The 15508-nt window shown below is 40.8% G+C and overlaps 1 protein-coding gene across 1 annotated transcript in view; it reads right to left on the bottom strand.

The window, feature by feature from the left end:
- LOC115620383 (peroxidase) overlaps nt 1–15508 on the bottom strand; it is a 39166-nt gene that overhangs the window by 16730 nt on the left and 6928 nt on the right. Inside the window, exon 2 of the mRNA XM_030513591.1 lies at nt 5071–5241. Within this exon, the coding sequence (XP_030369451.1) occupies nt 5071–5241 (171 nt within the window). The remainder of the gene's footprint in view (nt 1–5070; nt 5242–15508) is intronic.

Consider the following 15508-nt stretch of genomic DNA (forward strand, 5'->3'; position numbering starts at 1 on the left):
AACCAACTGCTCGCTGATCTTTTGGTAAATCAGCCATCTGCCAGGTTTCGTTTGATTGTAGTGCCTGATATTCCTTTTGCATCGCCTCTTGCCAGAATACTGCATGTGTGCTACCAACGGCCTGATCATAGGATGTCGGAACCATTACGTCACTAGCAACCAATGCTCCAAGCACATTGTATTGCTTTCTTGGACGACCAGGTTTACCATTTCGAACAATTTTAGGCCGGCCTGGCCCAATCTTCACAGTATCCTCGTCAGAGTCTTCTTTTTCGACTGCACTCTCATATGCGTTGGAGCTGCTGTCGTCAGAACTGTGCTCACTGTCATCGTCGTCGATGCTTCTGTCACCATCCGTGTGAGTGACATGCTCTTGAACCTCGCATGCAGGAAAATCTACCGTAACGGTATCTTCATTGGTATGACCACCACAACGCTCATCAAATAGAATGTCTCGTTTTTCGACAATCGTCCTCGTCTCTGGGTCGTATAACCGATAGCCTTTGGCTGCTACCGAATACCCAACCATACGGTACTCATGCCCTTTGGGTTTGAATTTGCCTTTACGGGGACCCTTTGCAAGTGCAACTGCAATGGAACCAAAAACTTTTAGATGGCTAACACAGGGTTTCTTACCTGTCCACGCTTCCATTGGAGTCAGGTTGTTCAGTGCACTGGTAGGTGATCTGTTTCTTATGTATACTGCTGTGTTGACTGCTTCGGCCCACAAAGACTCGCCTAGGCCCGACTGCACCAATAAGCATCTGGACATCTCCGTTAATGTCCGGTTTGCTCTTTCCGCCACGCCGTTCTGCTGCGGAGTATAAGCCACGGTCAATTGCCTTGCAATACCATGGTGTTTCAGGAAACCGTTGAATGTTGTGTTGACAAACTCGCCTCCATTGTCGGTTCGAATACATTTGAGCTTTTTATCTGTTTGCCGTTCAACCAAGTTTTTAAATTCGACGAACTTACTGAACACTTCATCTTTCTTCCGCAAAAAATAAACAAATATACGCCTGGACTTGTCATCGATGAAGGTCAGAAAGTATTTGGATCCAGCAAGTGACTTCGTGTCGAATGGGCCGCATACATCAGCATGAACCAGTTCCAACAGCTCTTCGGCACGGTTAGTGCTTACCTTTGGGAATGGCTGTACATGTATTTTGCTTAGCATACACGTTTTGCAATTCAAGTTGTCTGGGAAAAAAACCTTTCCAATACCACGCACTAGCTCTTTGCTGATCACTTCCTTCAGACTGGTAAAATTTAAATGGCCATAACGCTTATGCCACAATGTACCATCTGATTCAGTTGCGGAATAACACCTATTTTGTTTGCCTTGAAACATATAAAGGTTCCCAACTTTATTCGCTTTCAGTATACACTCGCCGTTTTGTATAACTTTAGCAAAATGTGGCCCAAAATGTATAACATTGTTCTTTTGCACTGACCGGCTGACGGACATAAAGTTGCCATTCATTTTCGGTACATACAGTACATCTGACAACACCAAGGTACAAAGTTCTGTCTGTAACTTCACCTCTCCTCTGCCTTCGGCCTTCAGGAAACCAGCGTCAGCTAAACCGATCATTTCAGTGTGCGCAATAAATTTTGAAAATAACGTCTTATCGCAACACATATGGCTTGTTGCTCCGCTGTCCAGACACCACATGTTGTTCTCTATCTTTCCAACGTCCAACGCATTTAACAAGCTGCTCTGCTTTTCCATCTCTTTCTTTGTCGATTGCTTTTTCCCTTCACCGCGAATTTTCTCACGCTTGCACTGTGCCTTGTAGTGCCCTTTTTCGCCGCAGTTGTAGCAAACGACGATTTTTGAATTCCTTTTTGAATTCGCTTTGGAATGCGCGACGATCTGCTGCGTAGCTATAAATGCTCTTGCATTCTCGCTCTCTCCATCTGCATTGCCTCTGCGCTCTCCCTCTTCCATCAGCTTGATACATAACACATCAAATGACGGTAAATTGTCACGCGTCTCAATGGCGACGACAAAATTTTCGTATGGTTCGGGCAAGCTTGACAACAACACGATTGTTTTTAACTCATCATTTAATTCGATGCCAACTGTACACAAACCATCCAGAATTTCGTTAAATTCGTGTATGTAACTTGAAATGCTTTGGCCTTGAAACATGCGTTTGCCTAGCAATTTCTTGTACAGCGACACTTTCCGTACAGGTCCACTCGGCTGATGAACGTCCTTTAACTTTTTCCATGCCTCGTACGAAGTGTTGCAATTTTTAATGAAGCCCAATTGTGAAGCTTTTACACTTAGCGTTATAATTGCTAATGCCTTTTCATCTTTTGGCCTTGAACTCTCAGTATTACTAGGTTCAGCACCTGATGCCACACTCCACAATTCCGCGTGCACTAAGACAGATCGCATCTGTATGCTCCATGAGTCATAGTTATGCTCTTCCAATTTGTCTATTTGATATAGCGCACTCATTTTTTAAATGTTATATTTCTTGAGTCACCAAACGATTACTATTTCACAATACTTTGAACTTCTCCTATGAGCCTATATGCCCTGGGCCCATAACCTATTGAATAGATTATATATTCGCTGAAAAGGGAAGGGCTCAGTAGGAGTAAAGTAAAAGACAATAGTCGCGGACCGCCGTGCGTCTGTTCGCTTTAGAGTTTTATTGGAGACTGACACTTTTGCTATACATATTCTTTATGCTTACATTCGTATGCAACAGTGACAGATAACTTGTAGATAACATAAGATTATTATCTGCTTATATTAACATGCGTGCATTGGTACTTATGTTTGTATTGATTTTCAACACAATCTATGTATGTTACCTACTTTAGTTTAAAATCTTATACAATTCGGTCAATTCTAAGAAAAGTTATTAGCGAAGCAAATTCTCTCCAGTTGTACTGGAGCACCAAGTACGCTCTTCTTCCTTCTCTTTTTGCTTCTGCTATGGGCGCATATAACTCAGTGACGGAAGTTTGTCTGTCGGGCTTGCTCGAATTTAGCGTTCTCTCTTGTTTTTATAAATTTTTAATATGCATAAGATATGTATATCTTTTGTTTACTCTCTCCTTCCCTAGAATTTACATGTATGCAAGACTCCATAGCATTAACGATATAACATCGTCAGAGACCAACGTCCTATTCACAACATATTTCATCTAAAACTATTGATTACAATATTGGCCAGCTGTTCAGAACTGGATAAAATCGATAAAATAGATGCACGTGTTTTGAAAAGGGCATATGTGACCTATATAAGTAGTATGAGTAAGCAGCAGGGTATATAAGGTAAATTTTTATTTAACTTTTTCTTATTCCCGGACAATGAAATCGGTGTATATTCCATTTATTATTGCTATTGCCGTCATCGCAATCAGTGACTTCGTTTCGTGTCAGCGCATTCCTATTTGTCCCAGATGCAGCAGAGTCCTTGCCCCCATCTGTGCCGAACTAAATGTAGCAAGAAGAAGGACCCGTTGCACGTTCACCAACAGATGCCTTTTACGATTTACTAATTGCGCCAATGCCCAAGGTAAGTACTTAATGTTGACTTCCGGTAAAATATTGATTCTTATTGCCTAAAAAATATTATTAACTCATTTCAGATTGGCGTGAAATTCATCCAGTTGCCTGCAAGCTTCCCTCAACCCGATGCAGAGCACTGCAACGAACTTAATAAAATGCAGACAACTAATCGAAATGGTTTCTAATTAGGAATCAGATTAAATCGAAAATAAACATATACATATGTAAACACAAATTTATTAAAAATTAAGATTTTGTTGTTTTTATATTTGCAAGGTTTTGACAATTTACTAATGTAATATTTTAAAGGTAGTAGTAGGTAGGTATGTAGGTAATATACCTACCTGTTTTCTTCAATCTCTAGTTAAGGAATAAAATAATTAATTTCTTCAGTACTTAATTCACTTATACTTAAATCCATGTGACTACTGATGCTATTGGTTACATATTATAAAGGCTTTCGTCAATTTCTGATATATTCTTGAATATGATTTGGAAAGCAAACAAGTACATTGATATCCTAGATTTAAAATGGTTTGTAAAGCAAAATTAATATTACCTATAATGTTCTCTCTAGGGACCATCTTACTTCATTTTATTTTTTGATATACTTGACGCTGAGCGATGGAAGAACACTTTAAAAGAAAACTTATCAGTTAAGTAATTGAAGATCAACAACAACAAACAAATCTTAAGAATCGGATTTGTTGAGTGAATTTATTTATGCCCGATAAACAGATAGCAATATTACTATATTTTATAAAATATACATTATTATTTCCATAAGCTTATTTCTGACGAGATAATGTCAGCTTTATCGACTATATGCAGTTTTCGCTTGGTATCTCGCAATTACTTTCTTACGAATGCATTGTCATTGCAATTTGAAAGGAAGGCCTCATTACTTTCTGAATGCCACCCCCTTGTACCATTCCTGTCTCATATGATCTTGACACATTTTTTAGACATTCTTCGCCAGCAAAACCCTATTCAAAAGATTTCACTTGCTACCGAACTGTGTCAGGTGTTTTCTACGTATTTTCTAACCAAACTCTGTCCAACTATACAAGTAGACACCTTTCACGCATGCGTAAATGTTTGAGGTACCCCACTCCTATGTTCTCACAAAACCACAGCTTCGTCAAGAGGTAATGACACATCCGTTACTTGCGGCTGCGTTGTCAGCTGCCAAGTACCAAAGCCAACAGCTTTGCCCCCCTTTGCCAATTTAGCAGCGACAACATTTCAAGCGTAGCACCGCGTCGCATGTATGTCTTTTGTTGCCGGGGCTAATGATTAGCTCAAAGTTGTGCTGTCGTAGGTGTAGAGAATCGGCAGGCGGCGCATGTTGCCACTGCCACAACAGCAACGATGAAGATTTATGGCTGTCAGCATGCAGTTACGAGTATTGACAGCGAATGCTGCAGCACGCTGTCGACTGGCAAATATTTGCGGGCACACATAACCCAGTCAGCTATGTGCTCGTAAATGGTATCTATGTCAGCTTCCTTTGCATATTTTCTATTTGTACTTACAGCGTGCCACGGAACAGATTCACATTGTAGTCGTAGACGGATGAGCGACCCGGTCCGGCGAGCAGCAGCGCGCAGTCCGACCCATGAGACGTCTGAAGCTGCTCCCCAAAGTGATGATACTGGGCCTGTGCCTGCGCCTGCGAGGCGATCAGAATGGCCAGCAGAAATATTCTGTGAATGAAGCAAAGAATGAGAAACTGTTGAATTAAATGTTCGGCTTTTTTATCCATGCGAGTGTGGTAGACAACACGCCTTTGTGAGTGAAGTAAATACGCCTCGAGGCGCGCATGCGCGCATTAATCAAAAGCTGGCCCCCGGCCAGGGTAGACATCAGCGCTGCTACAACAACTACGGCAGCAGCAGCTGCTGTCGAATAGCTCCTGATTGAATGTTTCAACTGCATTGAGTTTGAGTTTTTTCTTTGCTTTGTTTTCGTTTTGTATTTATTGGTTTGGTCTGTCTGGTCGGGTCCATTGTCTTTGCTGGCTGCTCTTACATGACAGCTGGCAACCTTGCTTTTATTTTCGCCTTAAATGCCCACAAATTTATGAGTCTTGTGGCCGTGTTAATCGCTTGTTAGCTTTTGTCGCCTGCCACTCTTTTTGTTTTTTGGCCTGCCAGCACCAAGTCGCTCAAAATATAAAAACGAACTCGTATTTTGTTCGATCTTTTGTTTGTGGCTTTATTGAGCTTTTAATAATTATTTATTGTTATTGATTTTCTATGGCGCACAGTGAAAGTGTTTTCCTTTTGTTGCAATATCTTTTCAGTTGTGCTTGTGTTTGCCTTTACCTTGACGGTTTCTTCCTACACTTTATTTATGGCTTGCATTGTTACTTTTGATTAAAGAGCTTTTCGCGTAGACCCAAAGGGCAATGCTACCAGGGCGCTTATGTAAATCCTTTCACTTTCAGCCTGACATTCAACAATTCGCTAAGGGCCTTTGTAGCTACAGACAGACTTTCTTTCTTCAAATGCGATACATAGTCCGCTCATATCGTATTACACAGTTGCAAGAGTGCACTCTCGTCTTACATGCTCGAAGTAGAGCTGCGATATTAGCTTCACACTTCAGGTCGCGGCCAATGCAGTGCTTAAAATTTAACGGCCCCTTAAAAGTAACGACCCCTTCTCAGTTGCCAAAAACAACTGACAAATGCATGTGGTTCAAGGTTGTGCATAAATTTTGTTTGCAACTAAGTTATGAGCTGACCATTTAACGGCAATTGCGTAAATCAAACAAAGCGTGCGACTCGCTTGATTGAAACGCTAACAAAGTGCACGCTTAGTTCATTAGATCAGTCGCATATAGCGAGTGACGCCCATGACAAGGCAATTAGAACGCATGCGCCCACACTTCGTATGCAACACGCACGGGGGCCAGAGCCCAGTGGCCGAACGTCCAAGTGTCCACGAATTGGTATTTCAAGTGCCTTGCCAAGTGGCTTGGACTTTTAATTCGCTTTCGACAAAGCGACCACGCCTTTGGCATGCGCGCATACAAAACGAACTCAAGCCCAAGACAAGCAGCGTGGCCAAATTGAATGTGGGCCAATATCTGGTGCGGCCTATAGAGCCGTATAGGCCGTATAGCAGTACATATATTCGTATTAGCCACGCTCGGTTGCTGGGGCTGCGCTGTGACTGCTGCGTATGTCAATTAATTGTTGCTCGCCTTTGGGGCGACAACTTTGTGAAAGGCAGCAGCCATGCGTCCTTCTGGCCGCAGGCAGTGCCAAAACAATTTATGCACGCAGTCGACGATATACACGCAAAGCTTTACACCTGTCTGCAAGAGCCAATTAATTTTTGCAAACTACTTTTACATAAAGCTGGGCCTCTGAGCGCTTGGCTTATCAAATGCAAAGGAATTTGCATGACATCAAGATCTTGAGGTTGCTGCTTTGACTGTTTGTGGCTTCGCAAGAGATACCTTTATTTTGCAGATTGGTATTTTTATTATATAATGAAAGCAATTAAATTTGAACAATAATTACTTATGTATTTAAGAGATTTGTGTTGCCAAAAATAAGGAAGAGAATAAATATCTCATTCATAAAACAAGTAGAGAAGCTAAAGTAAGACGGGTACCCCGACTTTGGAATACTCTTTACATATGTGTAGAATAATGATGCATGTATGTGTGTGTTTGTGTGTGTCTGTGTATGTCTCCTGTGCCTGAGCAGAGCAAAAACAACAACAACAGCTGCGGGCACTTCTTGGTCTTATGTACATATATGGCTATAACTTCCTGTTAAATCGGCCTATCATTTTGAAACTGGGCCTTTGGACTTATGTATAATGACAAACTGGAGGTATTTGCCAAGTTTGAGTTCGAAATTCCTAGAATTACGGGAGTTGCGATTTGCGGAGGAGAGGGGGGGAGGAAGAGAATTTCCTACGTATTCACAAAAGGCATCTGGGACTAAAATTTTGTGTCCATAGGTCTTATAGTCTCCGACCTATAGGCGATAATACGAATGGAAAATCGGGAAAATGCCCATAGGGGGGAGGGGGGGGGGGGGGGGGGGAATGGTGGAAAATCCAAAAAATAAAACAAACTCTTTGTGCAAAATTTGGTGTCTCTATCTCTTATAGTCTCTGAGATCCAGGTGTTCATACGGACAGACGGACGGACAGACGGACGGACAGACTGACAGACGGACGGACAGACGGGGCTAGATCGAGTCGTCTTGTCACGCTGATCAAGAATATATATACTTTGTGGGGTCTGCCACGCCCCGTTCTGCCTGTTACATTTTTCAGCTCGCGCAAACCTAACATACTTGTACTATTGTACATTTCATGTACAGAATATAAATAGGATATTTCTGGAATGAAGAATGAATATTGTCAAAAAACAACAATAATATGTGTCTTTAGATTTTTTAAGTCCCCTCACAGCATCCTATTACTAAGATATTAATTTTCCAAGTTCTTTTCCAAATACTTAATAAGCCAACATGCTTATTATGATTATTATACGCAACTCAATTTATATAAACCTTATATATTCGTTTGATTTATACAAAATCTTGGTTGTGTGTTAAGTAATAAAAAACTGCAGGAAGACTAGAATAACTAAACGTTTCTTTGCATCTTGTGGCCCACAGTAATATTCACGTTTTTACATTTATTTTAAATTGATTTTCATACGGTATCTCTTTATGGAGAATCAATTATTTAGTTAATAATAAAAAGCTAACACCGGCTATTAATCGAACACAATGATGACACACAAAAGCACGACTGCCGAGCACTGCACACATTTGGTAATTGGGTGAGTTTATTTTAATATGATTTGGCTTACAATGCCGTCAAAAAATATTCGACATACATGCTGTATGCACACCCAGCAGCCAGACCTTTTGGTCGTGCCGGGCCATGCATAACTAACGAACTGCGACCACAATCCATAAACAATATCTTTGGACCCACTTCTGGCAAGTTGCGGCGCCCTGCCGTGCAGCCGTCGCAGAGCAGACGCTCAAATTGCATATTTGGCTTTCAACATGGTCGAGATAAGTCCAATTATAACTGCGGAATATACGGCTATTTCTCGTGGCATGGCTCTGGTTGCCTTTGTGCAATGCGAAGTGATGCCACTTCACTCGACACGACGCTTCGGTGAAATTTGGCGGCTAATTTGGGCATCTGGTATTAAAAGCGCGTTGACATTTGCTTGGAACATAATCTTAAAGACTATACGACATGCAGTTGCTTTTGTTCATTGTTTGGCGACGAGGCATAAAGCTGCTGATTTGTATCGCCAGCCAGCTAGCTACTTATGTCATCTGCCTGTCTGCCTACCCTGTAATACTGTAGAGAAGGGCGTGCCAAGTGCATAGGACGACTATTGTTCAGTTTGTGTTTTTTCCCCTTTTTGCTGACGCTGTTTGCCACATCGCTCGCATTGTCTGCAACAGTTCATTTCATATACATAGGTGGTGGCATGTAAATAGCTTTTCTTGGATGGCTGACTGGTCGTTGCGCTTCTTTGTAAACAGCCTCATCAGCATCGACGTCATCAAATCCATAGTGTTGAAATATATCGGGCCATGCAGTGCACTTAATTAATATGAATTTATGAGTTAGGCATTTCAGTTTTAATATGCCTTGCAAAATCGACGAAGCTTCGCATCATGCTCTAAGGTCATTATATAGTATACCTGAATACACTCAGCAGAAAATGTGAACTTATTAAGTTATTCCAAATTAATTTCAAATATAACATACATTTTATTGCTGCAGATGCATTCATTTCCAAACAGCTTAGTTTTTTAAAATATTAAATAAATAAACCCAAAACATAGTGTAGTAAAAAGTGCAAGCATCGTTAGCTCAAATCTCGCAACATCGACGTTTTCTGTTGTAGCGATATACGATATGACGTCATATTAGCATTTATGCACTTTGTTGTTTTCCAAGTGTGTACAAAACACATTAGTGCCTGCTTGCTGTTTTAATTGTCGTACAACTGAACGATTAGTTTTTCACAATTTTCGCCGGCTCGCCGTACCTGGCAATGTTTAATTGATTCTCGCTTTAAGTAGTAGCGATTCAAAGGCAGCCGGAGACAGAGCACCTGTCTTAACATCCGCTTGGCATTTGAAATGTGGTCAGAAGCTGTTACACTTACAGCCCACTGGCAACTGCCAGTGCCGAGCAGTTGCAACATCGCACGGCATCAAGTGCATAAACGTACGCAAGAGACGAAAATCAAATCAATAGCGCACACTCGGCGTATGCTTAATAATTCGAAACGATTGCCACATAGTGTGGCACAAATGTGTATTTATGTGGCATTAATGTTGTTTTTATGGAGCCATAAATTGGGCCCCATTTGGGCCGCATTTACGAGGAGCAGCGGCTATGATAAGCTGCAGCAGCCAAATGCTCATACTTGTAGAAATACTTATATCGCGCAAACATCTACAAGATACATCTAGCATGTGAAGGGTTGATGTTGATATATCACCCATAGTCCCATAGCCGCAATACACGCGACTGGCAATGTGCAAGCAACTGGCTGGCAGGTGCATGCCAACGAGCCTAAGTGTTGGCGCGATAAGCATCGGACAAGGCTTTCGTGCATTTTATAAGCAAAGGCGTCTAGGGTATCCACCGACTGTGCTGAATGAAATAGAATGCGAGCAGCTGCCAGGCTTCACATGTGACCCAGTCGCGCTGATTTTTATCGCCGACTAGGCACGGAGACAGGCACGCATTCAATCTTAGTCGCGTTGCGCATACGCCGTGTGGTGCGTGATAAGTGCACGAAAAATAGTTCTCACATTTTTTGCCGCCTTAACGGCTTATTAATGAAGGCGGCAACAATTTGCTGCCCACTAGCCGTTGATTTATATTAGCCGAGTGGCTACTAATTGCATACAAATTGAAACGCCAACCGCTGCAGTTTCAATGCCATATTATTAGCCAAAATGATTGGGCATCATGAAAAGCGGCAAGTGCAGCTTTTGGCCAGTCTCAGTCCCAGCCTCTGCCGAATATTGCATGCATATACAGATAAATCAAATTTAGCGGCAAAGCAACTTTGCGCTCGATGCTGATTTTTATTTTGATTTGTTTTTTCTTCTATTCAAGATTTCAACAACCGAACTGCCTTGACTTTCTTGGCCAAGCAGCAAGCAAAATCCGACAGATAGCCAGCCAACGAATCAACAAGTCAGAAAGACAGCCAGCCAAGCTGTCGGCTTCTGGGTCCCACAAAGTATCCTCTCCACTTCTGCGCACATCAGCGACTTTGTGCACAAGTCGATGGTCGATTGCTGATTACTTACGACGACACCTTTCACGAAAAGCTGCGTGTTTTCTTCGCGCATTTGCCCGCTTTTTTATTCCCAATTCAAAAATGCCAAATTGTTTGGTGTTTGCTTTGCACGCGCAACATTAGATGACCACTGTTGGCACATCGTCGAGTATTCGATGATGCAATCGCCACTCCACTTGCCTACAAATGAGCGAGTGATTATCGACTCTTGCGTAGGCTAGTTATAACTCAGTGCAGTTGGCACACTTTATTTAAATAGTTTTCCAAAAATTGTCTGTTGCATGAGTCTAGTTGTATTGCACTTGCTGCGGCAGCGGCAGCGGCAGCTTATGTGTCCCTGCTTATGTCTACAACATGCTACATAGTTTTGCTCTTAGTTGCTGCAACAGCCTCAGACCACATAATTTTGACGAGCGCGCATAAAAAACAGACTGCACGCTATTTGGGTTAGTGTGGCTCTCACGATTTATTGCTGTTGTTGTTGCTCGGCGTCGCTTCATTCACTTTGTTGTTATAGTTGTTGCTGTTGTTACTTTTGTTGACTGACTGCCGACAACTTCTGCATTTTAATTAAGCCTTCAGGCTAAGTTTGCGTACAAAAAAAAAACAATTTCACTTTCTCACGCTTATAGGAACAGCAAAGGTTCAGGTTTACTAACACATATCCATATCGATGTAGGTGGATATCGAAAGAGTTTATTGTCGCTCATTCAATTAAAAGCCGACTCGGCAATCAGGTAAAATACGTTAATCTATTAGACTGAGATAGGCAAATTATTTGCACGTGGAAAAATGTCAAGTCTATTGCAATAGAAAACAATCCTTTTGTACAAAAAAGTTGAAGGTTAAATGACTGTTTCCTTAGCTAGTTAACAAGAAGGCCTTATTTATTAGAACCTTTAGTAGAACACTGTACAAATTAACTTAGTTAAATCAAGCTGCACACTTTTATTTAAAACAAAATTTTTTCAAACAAATCGAACATTGGCAAAGCAACAGGTTCATCATTATTTCCTATTGAATTTTCCGATCACAATTAATAAACTAAAATGTATAGAGGTACTAATAGCTCTTTTTCTTCCGCAAAGTTTACATCCTGCATTTAGACCCAGCTATGTGCTCATCCAATAAATTATTAATTAAATTATCAAACACTTGTAAGATATTTGCGAATCGTATTATTCTTATTTGAAAAATCCACACCAGACTCCTAATCCAACGGGTTTGCTAAGCTGATCAACAGAAATCAAAGAATAGGAGTGCTTAGACGATTCTATATATTTTTTTACAATATATACATACGTGTTAAATTAGCAATAAAACTTGAGATCAAAAAGAATGGTTTTATTTCAAATTTATAGTTTGAAATTTATATCTCACACATAGTTCCTTATTTAATTAGTCGGTTGCTCCTGTCTATTATTAGAAGCTTTAATAACTTTCCTTAATTAAATGTAACAATGTTATCATTGTCTTCATAAATCTTCAACAAAAACACAATCTCAGGCACGTATTTTTGGGAAAATTTAGCAAACAGTCCTTAACGAAGCAAAACATACAATTATAAAAGTGATGTAAAATGCAAGGTACCTATTATCTTTTTTAAAAGTGAATTTGTTCCGCAAACTGTTGTTGTGGTATAGTAGTCGTACTCATGAATATGCAATTTGTGGTTGATAACTCATTGAAAAGTAACAAATGAATGCATTCACACTACACCAATTGTGAACATCTTCCCATTAGCGCTTATTGTAATGTAATGTATGTTGGCTGTTGGTTGCCGTTGGCCCTCAGCCTCAGGCCAGCTAAGCCTCGAAAAGGGCAAATAATTCATTAGACAGGCATGCGAAAATGTGTTCAATTACTCAATCATCTGGCCAACCAACTGACAGACCGGCCATTTATTGAGGACTTATTATGATCCATGCTTGTTCAACTTTCTTTTGTTACCAAATAAATTCAATGATGTACAAAAAACGCGCAAAATTTAAAAAAAAAAAAACTAATTAAAGAAAAATAGAAAACAAATTCGGACCAAAAAAAAACGGGGTCGTGGGTAGCTGACGTATTGCTGTTGTTGTTTTTTTGTTTTGCTTTTTTTTTTTTTAAAGTGAAACGATTTAAAGTAATTTGACTTTATGTAGCACATTATGGCGCATCATCTTTGAGAAACTGTTGGCGCATCGCACAGATAAGCGCAAAGCCCAAAAGTGAATGTTGTGTATTGACCAACGTTCACTTTGTGAAAAAATTTAAAAATCGAGCAGCCAGACAAGTACTTCAAGTTGTTACAATAATGAAAAATAAATTGTTTTAATATATAGGTACATACATATATATTTGTTGTTTTTTTTTTTTATTTTGTGCCACCGTCGTTAAATAAGAAACCGTCACGTGGTTTGTTGCCTAAGTCTTTTGATTTGCGGCTGCTGCTGCAAGATTACATGTAATTGTAGCAAACACATTGAGCGCGCATTATGTAGACAGAAATAGACGTACGTATGACCAAAAACAACAAAATCCACAATACTGCCACAATTCATGGCTGTCGTCTTATGTCTGTGAATTAATCACGTGAACCTTGTAAGACATTTTATATAACAGAAAGCGAAGCGAAGTGGCGTCTTTTCGCTGTCAGGCAGTCTTTGTTTTAGTTACCTGCGAATCCAATCCAGCTCATATAAGTATGTACATATACAAAATAAATGATATTTACAAATCACACAAGCAAACACACATACAATACTTACTCGTATATTGTCAATCCTATATGGCTCGCATTCAAAGTAGTTGCCTCATTAATAGGCTATACAGCTCGCTCGGCGTATTCGCATTCAACTTATCGGTACCCCTCGATCTGCACTCACGATCGCCCCAAAATGTGCGTGCCCGCTTTCCAATTTTGCACCCGACAATCGACAGACTTTACTGATTTACGAGGTACGACCAATGTAAGGTGCAACGAGGAGTACAAAGCGCATGCAAATTGGCAGCAGAGACAGTACCACCAATCTGATGTGCCACAGCAGCACCACCACTAGCAGTGGCAGCAGAGGCAGTGGCAGCCTTGACACAAATTCACGCTGCTCAGTCACCACCATCTAGATGTCTTCCGCCTTGCTGGCCAAAAGTTGTTCAGCCCGTTGCCATTTCACTCGCAATCCACAACTACAATTATGTCTTCATTTTATAACATTTACCCAAACCGGATTTCTAGCGTCTGTCCAGACAATCGAGGCGGTCCAGTCCAGTCTGCCGGTCACGCGGCAGATGCAGCCAAAGGCGGCACGGCCAAATGCTTGGGGCACACTCACATCAACAACTGGAGCTAAGCTCAGGCTCTGGCAGTGGCAATTGTAGCAGGAAATCAACAAAAGTCAACTTGTTATTTCTGTTTTGCTTGTCGTCTTCTACTTTTAAGGAGAAAGTAAAATACCCAGACAATTGTACTCGTACATGGCCACAACTGCAGCCGGTTGAACATGAAGTTCAATTCAAACAGGCATCACCAGAGCCAAACATTTTCAGCAATTATGTAACAGACGAAATGAACTGCATTGGGCACGAAATGTTAATGACCTCGTTAACACCCCTCCAAGTTCTCAATTGCTCACTCGTTCTCTGCACAGCTTATAACTTTATTTTATGACAGACTAACAAAACAAATCAGCGAATGGGCGACCCCATAGACCTCACACAACTAACAACTAAGCGGTAGTTTCAGACCCGCAGCTATCGGTTGGCCGATCGACGATTGCTGACTTCCATGTTTATGCTTATTGCATCCGTTATTGAGGTGTGAATGCTGCCGTCTACCGCTAAAAGCTTTCAGCAACAGACAAAGTTGCTTTTGTTGTTAGCAGAACAACCAGTTCGCCAATTGCCATAAACCTGGCCTGTACTCGTAAATCAACCGACCCAGCCCAGGACAGGCTAGTTAATAGTTAAGCAGTCTGCCCGGAATTGTCATGATTCGACATCGCTGCAACGCCCCACGCCCCTGGCCTTGAACAACTGCAAAGCTGCCGCAGATCTGCTTAGCAATTATGCCAAAGCCACATCATTGTCAATACCGAGCACCGTGACGATCCTAGGCAGTGCATTGTTGCTTCTGATTTAGTTTTGGGTGCGAAGCAAAATCTAAACAAAGCAGAGTTCCTGGTTTCCAAAGTTTCCGTTCACAACATTTTCTTTTATACGCTCTATTGCTTTTGGTTAAACACGCGATGCTAATTTGTACTATACAAGTATATTGCCGAAAAATAAAAGCAGTTTTCCTTCATATATTATAAATAATAAACAAGTAGAACATGAGAGTCGCGCGAGCCCAACTTTTTATACTCTGTACCTGCTTCTGTCTTCCTCAACCAGGGTCAATTAATATTCTAAGACTTGCTGCATCATCCGATTACAATAAAACTTTGGACAATAGTAAACTAAGAAATCTTAATAAACAAAAATGCTTATAGCGAATGTTCCTATGTAGATGGGCTTGAAAACAAAGAAATTTCAGTTCATCCACTGCATCGGCATCTCAACCAAACCTTTATAATGGAAATCTTTATCAGTATTATTTGGTTCATATTTTTGTTAATCCACACATTAATATGTGTTCGGGATCCAAATCGATTCAGTAGATATTGGTGC

Source organism: Scaptodrosophila lebanonensis, unplaced genomic scaffold (assembly GCF_003285725.1).
Source record: "Scaptodrosophila lebanonensis strain 11010-0011.00,11010-0021.00 unplaced genomic scaffold, SlebRS2 tig00000024-arrow-pilon, whole genome shotgun sequence".
Taxonomy (NCBI): Eukaryota; Metazoa; Arthropoda; class Insecta; order Diptera; family Drosophilidae; genus Scaptodrosophila; species Scaptodrosophila lebanonensis.